This window comes from Syngnathus typhle, linkage group LG10, assembly GCF_033458585.1.
Source record: "Syngnathus typhle isolate RoL2023-S1 ecotype Sweden linkage group LG10, RoL_Styp_1.0, whole genome shotgun sequence".
NCBI lineage: Eukaryota > Metazoa > Chordata > Actinopteri > Syngnathiformes > Syngnathidae > Syngnathus > Syngnathus typhle.
The window spans coordinates 7,115,993-7,134,729 of NC_083747.1; the positions used below are offsets into that span (position 1 = coordinate 7,115,993).

Sequence of the window (18,737 nt, forward strand, 5' to 3'; positions counted from 1 at the left end):
TTTCATGGAATTCCAGAAGTGGAGGTTAGTGGCACTGAAAGTTCTTGATCCAAAAGTTGACATGTGGTTTGTGATCCTAAGGTGGGAAAACAGACAGAGGAGCATCTCGGTTAACATTCTTCATTGGCACTCACTATTAAGAATAGGGAAATGAGGACATTTAGGCTTTGATTATATTCTCATTTTTGAGTGCCGGGTTTGTTTTTTCTTTAATGACAATAATAAATTAGATCTACGTACATAGTGCCTATAAAAGCCTTTGCTTTCAACGCAATTCAACCCAACCTACTAAGAGAAATAGTGGATCATATTGGTGTGGCCAATCTGACACTCACATCACATCACAAACCAAACACATTATGTTATGATGCAGGACTCCCATCATGACGTGCTTATCTGCAGCATCGGGACACCACAAGGAACTGTTCTAGTGCCTGTCCTATTCACCATTACACAATGGCGACAGCACTCCTCTCTTGACGATTCTGCCATTTTTTAATTCATCAAAGAGTACAGAGAATTTACAGAGGGCTTTGTGGAATGTTGAAAAATGAAAGGCTCAATATTAACTTTGAAAGGAGCTGTTGGGGGGTTTTTAGCATGCGCTGCCACTCTCCATCTGCACTAAATAAAAAGTCAGTCAGCTAACCATGAAAGTGTCTCCACCTCTAAGTACCTGGGTGTCCACATTAACAATAAACTCACCTAGCATGCCAACATGGATGTTGGCTACAGCCGGTCAGAGGAGACTATTCCGGCTCAGGAGGATGAGAGCCTTTGGTATTCAGGGGATGCTCATGAAGACCTTTTATAACTGGTTGCAAATGTTATCTATTACGGATTGGTCTGCTGATGGCACATCTGCTTGAGACAAAAAGAGGCCATCTCTGTACTGAGATGTTCCCTGTAGTCAATGGACACAGTGAGCGGCAGGATGATGTGGGCTAAGCTATCATCCATGCTGGACAACTCTGCCCACCCCCTCCAGGACACTCTGACAGCACTGGTTCTTTTAGCAACAGACTTTTCCACTCGCGCTGTCTGAAGGAGATAATTTTACAGCTCCTTCCAGCCTGAAGCTTTTAGAGTCTACAACCCAAACAACGGATTGTTTATGCAAGGATAATGGTTTTTCTGCAACATGCTTCTTTTTGCATGATGATGAATTCCAATTCACCGATGTCAAACTCACCTCTGATGTTTATGGCCTCTTCATAAGAAAATCACTGTGTGAACCCCACTTCTCTGCACAATGTACAGTATGTTAACATTCCTGAGCACATACAATGTGTCCATTTTCTGTGTTCTCCTTGCATGTGATTTTTAATTTCCTGTATTCACTGTTATTGCTGAACTGATACAAATTCCCCCAATATGGGACAAATCTTATCTTACCTTCTCTTTTCTTTAGGTCCAACCACATTCTACTTTGTCTCAGGACTTTCTACATCCGGCAAGGAAAACTGGATGCCTACGTGGTCCCCCACCTTCACTCAGTGGTGCCCGGTGCTTTATGAATTAGGTCCAAATTGTGATTTAAATCTGTGGGGAGATTGTAACTTTGACGATTTTAGTAGCAGACTCCCACAGCCAGAAAGCAAGTCCCTGTGGATCTCCCCAGCTACGATACACATCTGATTCAGGTACAAGGTGCCAACCGGTCACCTCCCGGGGCTCAGGTTTACACGGCCAGTGAAGAAGATAACATTTGAGCAAAACAAGCATGACTGTTGTCAAGATTGGAAAAAAAAAATTTTTTCACAGAAACGCGCGGTGTTCCTGATGTCAAAATTTAGTCAGTCGTTTTGATCTGAATCATCGCTACAGTACTACACAATTAATTTTTGGGTTCGCTCCATCAACCAAGTTACTTAATTCATGTCAAGATATAAGGTGATATATTCATTATTATCCTCAGAGCCCCCATAAAGGCAATAGGGCAGGTAGTGGACACATCCTCTAACACAGTCGCCACAGTGTAGTAGTAACCATTATCTTAACAAATACATTTTATTAAGCTTAATTCAGCTTAGCGTATATTTGTCATTGTGGATGTCTTTTGCATTGGTGCAAAATGGAGACATTTATAACGTTTCTGCCTTTCTTGTAGCTGAATCAGATCAGAACCATAATATTCGAGGCAACTCTCTGTATGATAGTTACAAGACCTGACTCACCCTGCACAACAGCCCTTGGTTATCAATCACCTAATTTGACTCATTTGCACCTGACGTTAAACCAGTAACAACTTTGCACTCTTCAAAGTCAACTTTGTTTAGATTTTGGCTCTGTACCTCGATAAGGTTCAGTTTATGCTCTTGAGACAAACTTCTATTTAAACTTCTGTGATAAGAGCATGCAGTTTATTACCCTGCACAACATCTACCAAAGATTAGTGGCAAGATACCAGAAAGGTAAATGTGAAGGTATTTTGTCTCATCTAGAATGTGATGAAAAAAGTTTTGTGGTTTAATCCGTTCCTTGAGCATCAGTAGGCAGCAACAAAATCAGGTTTAAGGACTGAATATCTCGTGACAGCATCTTGGTCACTAAAATTGACATTATATTGTGTATAGTTAATGAACATAGAGGTTGATTTATTCTGTACATGATGCTGTTTTTTGACATTTTAAAGTGGAAATGGCAAATATGCAACCATACTAGGTGGTGACCTCAACAGCAGAATCTGGGTCTAAGAATATGAAATCAAATGCAACCTCTGGTACAGAAGGTGCCTGAGCTGGTGTGCAAGGTTGAGATGTTTCATTATAAAGTTACATGCAGTATCGTGATAGTCGCACTCAACCCGAAACTCAGCTTGAGCTTTGGATTCACTCCTTGATAGAGAGATTAGACTGTTAAACTCTGCAGTATGCTGCCCCATTCCTATTGACCTTGGCTCTTTGCCGAAACATTGGGGTTCATGCCAGTGGGTCAAAGGGTTATCCTATTTAAAAATTAGCCTGTCAGTATTGGGACGGGTCCTGCCTGTTATTTGTGCCTAATCACCAAACAACAGCATCCACCCTTTTTGGAGACCTTGGAGAAGGTATTGCAGAGCACTGACCTTGAGGACTCCCTCAAACTGCTCACATGGACACAGCCCCATAGTTTTGACCTCACTTTGAGCTGAATAATGCAATCAAGGAATTAGCATATTTCCTCATTTGATACATTTTTCTCTGTGAATACATTTACAAACTGTTGATTGTTCTTCTGTTTAATGATGAAGTGATGATACTTTGGCTACTTTTGCTATGGGAAAAAGGACTGGGGCTTGGTCAATTGGCACTTTTGTTCCTTCACCTTTCTCTGCCTCGCTTGCTTTTTGAAAGAAAATTGGCGATGGAGTTTAATCAACAGTTTGAAAATGTCATTCTCCAGTAACCTTCTTCGGTATTGCATGGGTTGGCTGGCAGATGAGGCAAAGGCACTTCCATTGTTTACAGTATACCACTGTGGGTGGGTGGTGAAGTGGTATATTTTTGGCACCTTACTTTGTCCAGCATAGCGACCCACTTTCATACACTTTTATACATGTCTTAAGTAGAAGAAATATATTGCAGTTTATTTAGGCAACTCTTTACAGCACTCGGCATGTTGTTTGTATGGTAATTTATGAGTCAGAGAATATTTCAGACTGGTTGCCCAGTTTTTCAATCAAATGTGATAGTAGTTTTAATGAATGATTACCTAAGGTCTACTTTTTTAAAAACCATGACAACTGCCTTTGCCATTGTTGATTACAATTGACGCAGGTTAAAATTTATTCTATGCTGTGTAATGATAACACAATCGAAAACCACTTCACTTAGCATTTCCTGGTCCCCTGACCTTTTCATATTTTGTTTCAAGAATATAGTAATTTAGAATTATCAGTTGCAAAAGAGTATATTAATATGTTTGTCTTGTTTAAACTTAACAGCAACTTCACATTGCTATAAAAATGTTTTGAAGGCTTAAACTTTGTTCAGTGCATTTGCTCTGCCAATGTTTTGTGGCATATACTAAAAAAAATATGGTAACATAGCTTGCCATGTCTTTTTTATATATTTACATGAAAGCAGTTATTGCCAAATAGTTGTCAAGTGTCAGCTAATAACACGCATGGTTGTTTACCACAAGTCCTTAAAGACAGACAAAGGCACTGATTTACATCCTGCACCCTTTTCCTCTCGTGTACATATTTAATGGCCTCGGATGAAGATTAAAAAAAAAGAAAAAAAAATCTAATTGAGGGGACTCTAGAGGTTGGCTCTGATGTTTCACTTTGCGAGTCCATGCTTAACAAATGACAGGTTTTCTCTGTGCTTCATAAGAGGATGGTTTGAGGAGGGTGCTGGAGAGGGGAGGGGGGCATCTCTTTGACAGAATTGTAAAGCGGCAGAATGAACAGATGTCTCCCAATGATTAATGTTCCTCCCCGCCTTGCCTCAGAGGTGCTACATGCCCATGCATCTCTAACCCTACACCAGCACTCTATAAAGCTAATTTCTTTAACTTGCAGCTTTCGCTGTCTTTTTACAGATGTTCCTCTTCTCGATTGGTCAATATCAATTATTGCAGCCTTACAATTCAGGTGTTATGGTAACTGATGCACGGGACACGAAGGACATTACAAATACATATTTTTACTATGTAGTGAAAGGGTTTAAATGGAAATTTCCCTGCACTGGAACATGGCAAGAATACAGATGGCAAGGTGTGTTGAAGGACTGAACTGAAAGCGAGTGTAAAAGAATCAGAAACACCGTTTTTTCTCTGGAGTTGAAAACAATTCAGATTTACCCAAATCTTAATATGTTTGATGAAGGGAGATATTCTCAATTCTAAATTGTATTATTTGCAGCCTTGAACACAATGTTAATTTTCACAGTACAGCATCTATCATTTAAAAACATATTTATTCACACTTGTATTTCCAAACGTATATTTTAAGATCTCCCCTCATTCTAAATGTATTTACTGTAATCATGGTAGTGTCAGCGATGTAGAACAACAGTGACCCCTGCTGCAACCGTCTGGGAAGGGGGAAACCCACAAACTGTCTGGGGGGAAATAGCCCATTAAATTCTAGCACTGCATGGTAATGACTACCAAGCATATGGTAAAGGGCTCACATTAAATATTTACACTCTTGGTTAATATTTTATAGAGTAATTTTGTATTTAATTGGAATTCATACTTGATATAAATACATAACTAAGTGGGACATACTGTTCTCAAATTGACAATGGCCCCAACTCCCCTAATACAAACACATACAGACACACACGCACACACATACATTCGCACAAATTGGAGAGGTAATTGCAAATTTCCCTATTGGGGACTCAACTATTATCCTACCTTAAATATGACACACTCTGTACATTAAGCATAAATGGTGCTTATTACAGTTTACATGGGCAACAGGAACTGTGAGCCGCTTTGCTGCTATGCTGGGTCTTTCGTTGCCATTTATCCCTGCTGCTCAGTTTTGTGTTCTCCTGCGTGGTATTAGGTTAAAACCATAATTCGCATCTATGACAATTGACAGTTCAAAACATAAAGTTAATCAAAAGGCCTTTAAAATTCTCAGATATGCATATTTACCGACGATAAATGTTGGTAGGAAATCATTTATTGGATGCATTATTGATAGTGAACTCCAACACTGAGCGAAATATCCAATTGGATATTCCAACTGATCCATTGCATCTAAAATAAGAACAATAATTGGGGTCATCCTAATGGCAGAACATTTCAGAGTATTGTCAAGTAAGTTATTTATCTCGGCCTGGAACACGTTTAGCTGAAACATGTTGTATTTTTGGTTTGTTACCCATATGTACCTGAAATCTCGTCCACTAAGCTTGTTGGCTTGAATCCCTCATCATCTGCATCATTTTAGAGTAGTATTTATGAGTGAAATTTCAAGGATTGCATAACATATGGATCTTCAAACAACACACACCCTACCACAACCCCCACACGTTCTCCTAGCAAAAATTATGACAACTAGAACAGATATAAGCACTGTGATAATTTACATTAATTGATTTTTTACCAAGCATATGCTTTTTAAATTTGAATTTGAAATTTCCAAGTCTGTTTCCAAAATCTATGTGTGAATATCACAAATTTAAAACCACATTTTGACTTCCCCAAAATGTTTTGTCTTGTACGTATGTCATAAATTATGGAAATGAAATTTTAAAAAAAATTCCACTCTGCACAATGTGATATTTAAATTCAAATAAATACGGATTTGGTTATTTGACAGCAACGTGTCTTGCGAAATTTGGTGTAGGGTGGACAATAATTTACATTTAAATGTATTAAATTTTATTCTCATGTACACAGTGAACACAACAACAGGGGACAAAGCAGGAAGCTGAACTACGATGATGGAATGTGAATCAGCATTTTCTTACTCAGGCTGGAATTAAAAACCACTTGGTTTGGTAGAAGAAAGATTTCCTCAGTCTGTCAGTGAAGCCAGGTTGTGACACTAGCCTGACACCAAAGCTGCTCTTCTGCCTGTAGATGGTGCTGTGCAGGAGATGCTCTGAATAGCCCGTGATGGACAGAAGCTCGTTCAGCATCTTCCTTTGTGCTACAGATGTCAGGCTGTCCATCTCTGTTCCCACGATAGCCTTGCCTGCCTTCTTAATTTAACTCGGCAAGAAGCCTCCTTTATATTGATGCTGCACACCACCAATAAATTAAACTAATAAATTTGAAAAATTGTAACTTGTCAACTATGACTAGACTGGTTAAGAAATTTCTGGACAGAGATTAAAGATTGGCTAGAAACAAATGGAACTGATGTCTATTTTGTGGGGCCACCAACAGCATCACAAATATAGCAAATAAAATGATGTAGACATAAGACAGCGCATAATAGATCATATGAGCCATTTAATAAACTGTTCAATCAAACATTAGGGGCTCCTAAGGCGAGAGCAGACTTGCCCTGAATTTACACAATTGATCCAGCCGTGTCCAACGTTATCCAACCTCTTCGCCCTCAGCCTTTTACTCTGGTTGAACTGCAAAAACTCTGTTAGCATCGTCAAGCAGATTGACACATCCGCATGTAATCAAAGCTTGTATTGCATTTATTTCGAAATATCCTTCTTTGAGACGAAGCTCGAAAAACCCGGCTTCACTTTCCTTGGGAGCACTTCACCTTCAAGATTAAGTACAACATAGTCACGTCTTTCCTCCTTCCTTCTTGAGTTATCTGCATTTTTTAGAATCGCTCCTTTGCCTTGATTACTTGCATTTCAATTCCAACCTTTACTGCATTTGCTTCCTTCACCCATTTAGTACTTATTTTTGCAATATGACTAGAGCTCACTAATTTGACCTGTCCACTTTCTTCCAATCTTGTCTGCTGCCATTCTCTGCATCATCTCAAAGTTTACATTTTGAGTTTCTGTTCAAACCCTCTCCGTTTGAATCTCCATTCTTTTTAAAAAAAATTCCCCAAAATAGGTGTCAGACTAGTAGGACTCATTGAGAGGATTACTTCATCTTACCCGAAGCTCAAAAAGATCTTAAACACCTACCTCTCTTGATCTTGCTCCTTAAATTCTTTTGCTACTTATGGTTTTCTTTTTCCCTCATCTGAAAAACCATCCGCTCTTTTTCCCCCCCACTTGTTCTCCCCCTGCCTTGGCATACATACATGTTATCACCACTTTCACAACTATCCAAATCTCCCCACTCGGGTTTGTTCACAATGCATCTGTGCCTACCTGTCGGCGTGTTCCTCGTTTCAGGTTTCCGTATTTACTCTCGATTCCCAATGCCACCTCAAATTTGGGCCTTCGCTTATTGAAAGCACCTCTTGGTGAGACGAGAATGCAAATAGTCTCCAGCATTGCCCCACCACCTGACATCTGAATTTTAGCTTGTTTGACCCCCCACCCCACCCACTTGCTTCGAGAAAATGTCCTTTTAATTTTTTGCGTGAGCACCTGAGAAAGACTACTACTTCCCCAGAGGCATTGTTTTGAGGATCTTGCTTGTAGACTGATGCTGTGGACTGATGATTAAACACTCGCTGTACTTTACAGTACCTATTTTATGTTTAATATTGCCCATTCAGCAGCTTGTATATTTTTGGTTGAAGGGTAAACAGAGGCTTTCTTGTCTCTGTCTGAGACATACTGCCTCAAGAAGACCAAGTTTTCAACACCAAGAAATGCTATTACTCAAAAAGTGTCAACTTGTCCGAGGAGCAGCATGTAATCTACCAAACTGCGAAGGAAGGAAGAACTTACATCACCCACTGCGGATTTTAATACGCTAAATCAAAAACCGGAGGTTAGATGCTACAGAAAGTGCACTTATGTCTTTGTGAAGGTCACACCAATTATGTTTGATGGAAGTGCAACCTCATAAGCCACTTTCTATAAGAGGTGTCTCTTATGAATATAAATCAGAATAAGGAGCCGCTGTGTGGTGGGATGAAGGTAACCGTCCAGTTTTAACAGTAGTGACAATGCTTCCAATGTCAGTATGACAGAAGAGGACAGAGATTCCATTAGCGGTACACATTTAAATGTGGGCTACACCGTGAACATTTCCAGATGATACATGTCCTTTGTGAAATTAATGTTAATGGCTCTTAAAAAAGGAGTAGAGCATTATTCATACATAAATTGTTTAATTGCCTGCACAATCAAGGTAATATTTGTGACTTTTTTGTTGAAAGAATACCACACAATAACTGGGTATTTAAAACAGTTTTGGGAGGAAACTAAGGTTCTGATTAATTCATAAAGCAGTCATATCGAACAACATTATGTATAGATTGGGACGCCCAATAATAATTGAAGAAAAATAAAAGATAACAATTTGGTGGTTATACAACAGGTAATATGCATAATTTTACCCGTGGTTACATTCTGTGCTTTAACCAAAACAAAAACAAACAAATAAACAAAACATTTTCTGCATGCCTCCTTTTTTCATAATGCATATCCTTGGTAAAATGAAGGATTTTGTAGGACAACCACATAGGGAGGCAGGTGAAAACAGAATTCATATGGATCCTCTCTGACCTCTAAAAGAGAGAAAGCGAGGAAAGACTCCAGCAGTTTATTAGATTACTTCTGATGTCTCGCGATGGACTGCTTACCCATTGATTTAAGAAAAAAAAAAAAAAAAAGCCTGCTCCATAGCTCCACACTGACACCAAGGGGAATAAATAAAGCATTAGTGATGTGCGTTCCACTTCGTTTAAGTGAACTGAATCTTTAGAATCAGTTCACTCAAACGATTCGTTCAAACGAATCGTTCAACAAATCACACTCCGCGACATGTTGACGTTCTGATTAATGAATTAATGTTGAGTCGTGAAACGCCACATGTCAGTGAACATCGATCAAATTAAAAGCCACATGAATATTTAGTGCCTGTCCAAATACAGTGGCGTGTGTGTGAAGGGGGCAATGAGAAGTAGGGAGTTGCATTACTTTGGGTGCGGACTTGCCACACTCAATATGACGGCTGGGCTGACGCTCACAGAAAACGAGCTATTCCAATCCAGGCAGGGTTATATTTCTACGCCGGGAACTATCAAAGACTCAAAGTGTCCAGGAAGGATATATGCTTCTTTTTTTTGTATGTCGCATGTTTTAAGTGAGTTAAATTTCATGCATGAACGTGCTTACTGAAATAGAAGTACAGTATAGTGAATAAATTACTCATCTACAGTATGAATGGAGCGTAACCAACAATTTGCTGAGCGTCAATGAAAGCATCTGATCCAGGAGGATTTCCTTTCCAAACACAGTACCGTCTGCAAGATAAACTAAAAGCTAGCAACACATTTTTAGTATATAAAAGAGCAAAAAGCTATTTTGTTACTATTTCCCTTGTGGTTGCAGTGTTGCGTGCCGAGCAACGTGCAGGCACTATTGTTTGCTTTTGTGCTATTCCACTAACAATGTTGTTCAACGATCTTATGCCAAAGTGACAGGCAGATCAAATACAGTAAATGCTCTTCCACAATTAATCTGCGGTTCCATCATCAAACGTTTTGTGACATTTTTGTTTGGTGGTGTGCGTTGAGAATTTTTATAATGACAAATTGTGCATTGGCTCATTGAAGTTTGGGAAACATAGCACAATGTAGGAAAGCATACCAACATGAGAAAAGTCACGCACAGATATGGTGAAAGGTGCAAACTGTGAGGTTTACATACACATTTTCATTCTCATTTTTATTCTCATTCTCATTGCCAGGACTTCAGAGAAGTTTAGAGCATCATAATGTTTCGTAATAAGGCCAAAGAAAAGCTGGATGAACTGTTCTCGAAGGAGGTAAGTAGGTCTGCTCATAAAATACTATTGTTGTAATATTCAATCATATTGGTTTCATAATTCTTCAATCTCTCATACTCAAGATTTATACTTGGAGCACAGATGCACATCCTCTAATTGAAAATTTCGGGTGTGCACGCACAACATTTAAAAGTCCACACTGTAAATTGACTTGTAAAGTAAAAAATCAAATTTCCTCTTTCTTTTATTTTTTTTACAAAACGGCATGCCATTTTTATCAACAGGGATGAAATACCGCAGTAGCCCGAAAAGCATACATAGTGTAAACTTACAAATCAGATGAGCAAAAATAAACTATCAACAGCAAGGTATGTATTTCTCACTGACTCAACGATTGCTTTTTAGTTTGCTTCAGATGACTCGGTGGATTTACATGACCAGCTGCCACCATCAAAAAGTAGTCTTCAACCCTTGAAAGGTACCCTGTCATCATGGAAAGGTAATAAATGCAGCCTTAGAATAGGAACAGATAGCGATTTACAATGAATTGATGTCGCTGCTTCGTTCTAAAACTGGATTTGACACCTCTGTAAGAAAGCAAGAATCACATGAGCGCATCTGCAAAAATGTATCAACATACTGTATTGTCCGCTTATTCTTATGACAGGTGCAACTTCAAGTGAGGGATTGGACACTTTGGTGGAAGAAGAGGAAAAAGCCAGTTTTTTCGGAGAACTCGAAGCACGCGCTTCATCAAATATAGATTATTCTCAGTTGAACAAAGAGGTTGACAATACAAGTTATACTTCATACCTCAGGTATGGATAGTAGCATTTCATATAGCGTTTCTACATCTTAGATTTGCTTTACATTGACAAACCACTTACCCCAGTACTTAAGCAAAAATGATAAAAATTACATTAAAATGCAAGAGGTGGTTAACAAACAACTTTTCCCTTGTAACAGTCTGCTACATCCGGGTTCCGCTGTATTTTAATAACCGGTACGTTAACAGTAGTGATAAGGTTTCTGAATAATTGTACTCATTTCCATTTTGCATGTGTCATTGCCATCTAAAAGATATCCATGTGCCAAATTAGAATTAACTTTAATTCATGATCTGTTCAGACCATGAATATATAATTTGGGATATAACTGTAGGCTACATTGTAATGAGAAATGGCGATCATCCCTGCAGGATTGCAGAGGAGCTACCTGATCTAAATGATGATGACCAAAACGAGATCGGAGGTTCTCCATGTAAGCGGGATGGATGTATTTGGCTTCTTATATGTCTTTATCTTCGTGTTTACATCACATCTTTTCTTTCTCCACATTCCCAGGTTTGCCACAGTGCAACAAGAATTTTGAAGATGAGGATTCTGAAGTAATGGTTTGTAATTTTTATGTCATACAATTCTTTTTAAATGGTGGCCCAGTTGGGTTAATCTTGGACAGCACAGTACCAGCGGTGCTGTCCATTAACCCAATGGACCCTCTTGGGTCCAGGTGGCATTTTGGAAGATTGCTTGTCTGGCATCCAATGTCAGGTCACATGTTTCAAAGAATCAGAATCTTGAGTTGTATGAATCAGCTGGTTGCTGTCATCATTGTGTGATTGTGTTACGTTGCAACTCTGCAAAGGATTTTTTGGTTTCATAAATGACAATGCTACTTGTCTTTCTCTCATTATAAGCACATTGCTTGTTTTTCATCAAATGAAAATTGTAAGGGGAAATAATGTTTAATCCTTAGGGCTGTTTTATTTTTCAGGAGTTAAAAATGTCTCCAGTTGTTACAAAAGGTAAGGCAAGCGAAAGTTACACAGTGGATTCAACACCATCTAGTAAACATGTTTTTTTGCATAAAAACGTCAACATTTCATGTTTTATGTTATCTCTGGCATATCAAATCCATTTAACATTGTTTTTTTTTTTTCTTAAGATAATGCATACAATGCCTCCCAAGGACAGATTGAAGGCAAAATGAAAGAAGTACCACAAGTAACAAGTTCTCAGGACATAGGTAAAACTGTCTAAATAAGAGATTTAAACAAAGATATATATAAATGCCTGGATTGTGGTAATATCTTTATATATTTGCTTTTTGGCAGACCTGTTCTATGTACAGAGTGCAGGATCAGAGATGGATGCCCTTCACAATGCCTATCGGCAGATTAATACTGGAGAGGAGTCAGATGACCTTAAACAACATCATCTGTCACTGGAATGGAATGAGAGTGACAATGGACCACTTGCTTTGTCCTCCAAATGTCAGCAAGCTACAAAGTCACCTGAATGTGCCACTACCAATGAGTCTGGTATCGTATTATGAACTCTACTTGTCTTAATATCTTAACTGTTTGATGCAACAGTTGCATTCCAGATTATTGACCGATAGAATGAATTCTTTAAAAAATATAAATTCATTATTTAAATTAGCCCCCCCAATACCTTTTTAATGTTAGCACTCTATAATATATCTCATGAAATAAAATACAATAATGACATAATTAAATAGGATTATCATAATAACAATTTGTGTTGAGAGCCACATTTAAAGTGAAAATATTGTTTTGCAATTGTTGTAGCTGTAGCTCAGTGTCAATTAAGTGCTGTTAGTCCTTATTTCTTTATTAACAATGTGTGATATTATATACGTGATATTCTGTATATCTATTCTGTATCTAGAATTACCTACTGCTGAAGAATTGATGCGACCTATCCGACCATCCAGGTCAGTGACAAAACTGTTCTCAGCAATCAGACACTCTGTTGTATTCATTAACAATGCTCCTCATCGACAAGCTATTACTGACATAAAACATTTGTCTGACTCAAATACAGGATATGATTACCTAAAAGAAGACTATAAATAAAAAAAAGTTTGATTATATAATGCAGTTTATTTCAGCTTCTGAGTTTTACGTATTTGCATATAGTAGGCTTTTGAATCCACTAGCTACACTATTACTATGTGCTGAATATTTTGCATGTTTTGATTTGGTTATTAATATACAGTAATTGTTTGTTTCTCACATTGCTTAGTGAGCATGACGAGGAGCCCAGCCGTCCATTAGACAGAACTTTTGAAGTTTTGACCAAAAATGAGAAACACCATGAGCAAGCAGAGAAGGCTGAGTCAAAGAGGCTGAAAGGAATGAAGACATTAAAAAGCTCTCAATGCATCCAGCCAGAACATTCTAACTTTGGCCTGACACAGCGTATTAGAGAAGAAGTGGAGAGACTGATGCAAGAACAAAACGTTTCCACTCCTTCCGCCGCCTCTCAGCTTGGCAAAGAAAAGAAAGAACCTGTGAGATGGTCGTTCAAATTCTAAAGTTCCATTGTAAAATCTTCATGTGATCAAGTTGAACTAGCTCGTCGCATTTACTCTGATTTAAACTAAATCTAAACACATTCTCTGTATTTTCGCGTAGCAACCCCTTCGCCACACTAGCAATCCTCCCTCAACATTGTCGGTAAGGAAGCCCTTGGTGGCAACGCCAACAGTCCAGAAAGTTGACGGTAAAAGATCGCCAAGAGTGACGAAAAGTGCTGCTGCAACCAAACCTTCAGTTTCCAGAGCAACAAAGCCCAGCCCCCAAACTGAGAAAAAAAAAGATAGCAACAAAACAGGTTTACACACAAGACTTTAAATGCTAAACTCTCCTTCTGAGGAAACTGTAGATGATTGATGACTTGAACTCATTCATCTCACCATTTACGCTGTACTTTTTATATTTTGCAGACCAAGGTCAGAAAATGAGCAGTGAGCTCGTGGTGTCTGTCCAGTCATTGGTGAATGTCCTTCAAAAGCAGGTGGCCACAAACAGTTGCCAGGAAGTAGCAGATGTACGATTTTTGCCGTCCTGTTGTTGTCATACAAACGTCTAAATCTACTCTTTAATTTATTCTCACATGAAGGGTGAAGAGTTGCGTTTCCACACCAACGCTCCAACTAGTGCTGTAAGATATGCTTGCATAAAACAGTTAGAACAGTTTGGTGGCAATGCTGTGAGAATGGAATTAATGTGATGAATTAGTCGCAGGAATACTCCTTAATTTAATTCTTGATGTTTCAACGTGCTTGTTTGACATGCTGCATAACATGCATCATAATCAGGAGATGCTTTCAGTGGAATCATTGCAAAATCAAGCTTGAAAAAGAGATTGATTTTTTTCCCTCCAGGTATGATAGTATTTGCATTCTGCCATTTCGCAACAATTTTTTGCTTTTCTTTTTTCTTTAATGTCCAGAAAAACATTTCCCAGACAGAGGAGCTAAGAGGTCAGCTGACCCAGCGGGACAAGGAACTGCAATTAATGAAGGAACAAAAAGAGGAGCTCCAACAACAAAACTATGTTCTGCAGAGCAAGGTTGAAACATGAACAAAACACAATGCGATGTCAGGGTTTGTGTTTATAGAACACTAATAATAAGCTTAATATTTACAAATAGAGCTATTGTGATAGCCATAAGCACCTGCAGTGTTCCTTTTATGGTTACCAAGTACAGCAAAGAAAAGCTGATGGATCAAGCTAGTTTCATATGATTTGTTTTCTATTTTGTTCATAATTTTCCAAGAGAATGTAATTTACTTGTATATGCACGGGAATGGTAAATCTGTATTCATAATAGCTGTGTTTGAAAATGTTTTAACCGCAAGCTGTGATCTTTTTCCGACATTGTAGTTGCGTAGTGCAGAAGAAGCCAGTAAAAAGTTTCAACTGACAAAGACGGCGGATCCTACAACTGAGAAAACTCTGCAACAGATTAATAAGGAAATAAAAGACCAGGAGGTGATCATTCAAGGTTACCAACAAGTAAGCATTCTTGAACGTCATTTTTTTTTTTTCTTTATTCTTGGAGTCCCAATTTTTGTTTTTAAATTTGTATCTACGTTCATTGTTTGCTGGCAGGCAGAAACATGTTAGTGCTCCCAGAATCCATTCTTTGTTTGTCTGATATGCACAGAAAGCTTAACTTTAGGGTGACATTTTACAGGAGAATGAGAAGCTGTACTTGCAGCTGAAAACTCAGCGGGCAAAGAGTACGGCCGACGTGCAAGCGATGTTTCGTGAAAACCAAAGACTTCAAAGTGAGCTGGTTTTCACAAGGTAAGTGATGTGGGGGGCATCGGCAATGCTGCAGTGGCGACTTTTAAAAGGTGAACAATTTAAAAGGTGTGTGTGTTTTTATTTCTTTCTTAAACTGCAGTCAGAGCATTGTGCCCTTTTGCAACTCCTTTTTTTTTTCCAACCATTACGTCTATTGAATATTAAACAACCATGTTTTCCACTTCTTTCAGAGAGCAGCTCAGTAAATCTTCAAGCTCTTTGGACCATCGTATTAAAGAGTTATTAGCTGACATTAATATATCTCAGGCAAGTGTCACTATCGCATATTTACTTTAGATTGTAAACTTGTTTGGAGCTTCCTGAAAGAGCATTAAAACGTTTCTTGCAAGTAGATAAATGAGGCAAAACTGTCGGACGACCTTCACAAACTGAAACAGGAGAACCAGGCTCTGCATCGGGACATGGAACTAATCAGGAAGGAGAGAGATATGGCTAAAGTGCAGACTATCTCCAACTCTGGTAGGACTGACAACAAACAGCAGAAATAGAATATTTCTCTTTAATTATAAAATCCTTAGAGTAATCTGTAAATGTCTATTTTGTGTTGGTACAATTTTTTGAATATGCCAGTCAATGTACCGGAAGAAACGTACAAAGAAGAAGTCGCTGCACTTAAGAAGCAGCTCCAGTGGTTTTCAGAAAACCAGGAAGTGTTGTCCAGAAGAGATGCAGAGCGACTGAAGGCTGCTACAACAGAGATTGATCTACTTAAAGATCAGGTCAGTTTCTGTCAAGCAACTCAGATGATTACAGTAGCCAAGAACTAATGATGTCCCCTATTTGCACTTGTTCTGAAAGCGACATTAAAGCTATTATTTTTAATTTCATTTTCAGGTAGAGAATATGAAAGCCCGGATGGTTAAAAGAACCAATGTGGTACAATCAAAAGAGAAAACAACAGACTTTAAAAGCATGAAAGACTTGAAACTACAGGTTTGTCTTTCATAAGCCAGTTTGTTGCAATTTTTCCTGTCAGATTTAATCATGTTAATTGCTCAAAAGTCTCTTTGATTTGAGCAGGTGAAGCAGCTGGAGCAAAGACTAAGATCCAGGAACCCAAACTCATTGCCAGCGCTCATCGCCGCTGCAGCCACTGCAGATGCTCAAGGAGATGGGGCCACTGGATGGGAGTCTAACGACATCAACACCCTGCTTGAACGTAGGATTCAACATATTGAGGAAGAGATGGAGAGACATGATGAAGAGGCCAAACAAAACCTACGCTCTATGGAGAAACAGTTCCAGGACACCAAGGTATAACTCCTATTTCTTGAAAGCTTGTCAATAGTATTTTGTTTATAATAGCTATAATTTAATAGTTACAAAGTAGTGTCACCATATTGAATTGAAGCGTAATCCCTCTGAATCAAAACACATCGAACTGTACTGTCTTTGATTCATATCATACGATACCTGTGTCTTACCATTTAGCTGCGCTACGAGCATCAGATATCTGAATTGGAGCAGCAGCTGAAGCGCAAAAAAGATGTGGAAGAAGCATCAGTGACTGAGTCATGGACGTCGCAAGTTGAAAGAATGAAGGTCGAGCTTGAGCAAGTAAAGGAAGCCTACAAGCAGAAGGAAATCTTTCTTCAGGATCAGATTGAAACTCTCAAGAAACAAGTCAAACAAAAGGTTAGTTTGATTTCGTGAGTGTGTGTCTGTGAGTGTAATTGAGCGAATAAGTGAGAAGTCCTATATATTCCTTGCAGACCCTGCACAGCCCGACCCGACACCAGCGACAAGCTGAGGAAGCACAAAGTGGTCGCATAACTCGACTCAACCAAGAGTTGGCTACCAAAACACAAACGATTCACGAGCTGACCCGTACTGTGGAGAGGCTGCAGAAAGAGAGGAGGAACATGCTCTCCGGCCAAAAAGACTCACAAACCAAAGAGTCCAAACAAGTATCTCCGGTCAAATCAGCCTTATCGCCAGAGGAAGAAATATTCCCTCCCACTGAGTGTGAGAAAACCTACCAGCCCACAGCCTTTACAGGTACCCATGTGAGAACTGTGTAGTCCGAGCAGCTATTGCGTGAGAAATGCAACTAATATTGTAATTTTAAGAATGATAAGAATTTTATTTTGGGGGGGGAGGGCACATTATTTACAACATTTACATGTGAAATGTAATATGTGACCCATCTTTTGTTTTGTAATTACATCGGACAGGGAGTCACATCACAGAGGTGCTTAAGGAGAATGACGCTCTTCGAGAGGATATGAAGCAGCTCGAGATTCAATATGAACAGCAAAAGGAGGCACTGAAATCGCATGTCGTACAAGCTCAGGAGGACCTGTGCAAGTGCGTGAAAGACTTTCGAGCTCCGCAAAAGCATCGGTCTGACTGAATATGCGTTGATGTGTTCAGGCAAAGGGATCGCTTTTTGGAGCAGATTTCTTCTCTTAAGGCAGAAAACCTCAAGGCATTGGACCACTTGCGTGTCGCTCACGCCATGGAGCACTCTTCTTCAAAGGTTGCGCAACTTACAAATGAACTGAACACTCAGGAGGTGATCATTTAAGTCTCTGAAGAATCAATGATAATGTCCTTTTACTCATTTATGCATTTTCATTCTTCTACAGATCATGGTGAAGCTTTTGCAAGATCAGCTGAAAGAGATGCAGGGAGCCAAAGATGCTCTTGCAATATCTTTAACTCGAGAGGCAGCTTTGGAGACTCAGGTCGTTTAATCCACCCCTCTTTGACACAGTTTTCAGTTCAAGTACCACTCGGAGTGATATAGCACCTGTGGAAATGTATTAAATGTAAACTGTTGGTTTTTTTGTTTTTGGAACTCAGTTGGGCAAACTGTTAAAGGAACTGAAGGAAGCCAAAGAAGCACAGAATCCAGAGGTGAAACTCCTTTGTACCCTGGAGGCAAAGATCCTCACCATGGAGCTGAGACACCAAGACAGAGAACAGCAGTTGAACCAGGTAGGTTGGGTTAAGACAAATAATGCCATGGTGCAAATTAGTGTGTGAACTGTGACCAAATTCTTCCTACAGATCATTGGAGGTTCGTGGCTCACGGGCGATCAGCAGTCACAAGTGGATCATTGGAGATGCCTTGCAATGGATAAAGCCAGAGAGTTGGAAGCTTTCCGCTTGGAATTGGACTCCATTTTGGATATCATAAAACATCTGCAAAGACAGGGCATGATCTTCCCTTCTCCGGACTCGTGAGCCCCAACAGAGATCGCACCATTAGACACAGTGGCTTGACCAGAAAGACAAATCATAAGGATTCTTTTGGTCAAAACCCCACTTCTTCATAGCACATGTACAGAAAAATAAAAATCTTATAATATA

At 39.1% G+C, this 18,737-nt stretch overlaps 1 protein-coding gene across 6 annotated transcripts; it reads left to right on the plus strand.

The window, feature by feature from the left end:
- Positions 1-9,502: 9,502 nt before the first annotated feature.
- Positions 9,503-18,737, plus strand: cep162 (centrosomal protein 162). 6 transcript variants are annotated; one of them, XM_061289500.1, is made up of 29 exons: positions 9,503-9,636; positions 10,243-10,320; positions 10,687-10,780; positions 10,949-11,099; positions 11,480-11,541; positions 11,625-11,674; positions 12,055-12,085; positions 12,226-12,306; positions 12,395-12,601; positions 12,972-13,017; positions 13,329-13,596; positions 13,721-13,919; positions 14,032-14,135; positions 14,208-14,249; positions 14,541-14,660; positions 14,976-15,107; positions 15,289-15,401; positions 15,593-15,668; positions 15,755-15,881; positions 15,993-16,141; positions 16,257-16,355; positions 16,443-16,676; positions 16,854-17,057; positions 17,135-17,420; positions 17,597-17,729; positions 17,796-17,937; positions 18,011-18,109; positions 18,228-18,362; positions 18,435-18,737. In XM_061289500.1, exons 2-29 carry the CDS (start codon positions 10,270-10,272, stop codon positions 18,609-18,611), a joined length of 3,612 nt encoding a protein of 1,203 aa, XP_061145484.1. In that variant the 5' UTR covers positions 9,503-9,636; positions 10,243-10,269; the 3' UTR covers positions 18,612-18,737. The 6 variants fall into 6 exon arrangements, with proteins under 6 accessions (XP_061145484.1, XP_061145489.1, XP_061145488.1 ...); XM_061289505.1 differs by having other exon boundaries at positions 14,032-14,102; XM_061289504.1 differs by having other exon boundaries at positions 10,687-10,759.

Excerpts from the sequence above, each read along its gene's own strand:
- cep162 (XM_061289500.1), top strand. The coding sequence starts at position 10,270 with ATGTTTCGTAATAAGGCCAAAGAAAAGCTGGATGAACTGTTCTCGAAG. Across the intron at positions 11,675-12,054 it reads ATGAGGATTCTGAAGTAATG|GAGTTAAAAATGTCTCCAGT; the intron begins GTTTGTAATTTT and ends TTTATTTTTCAG. Across the intron at positions 13,920-14,031 it reads AAAAGATAGCAACAAAACAG|ACCAAGGTCAGAAAATGAGC; the intron begins GTTTACACACAA and ends TATATTTTGCAG.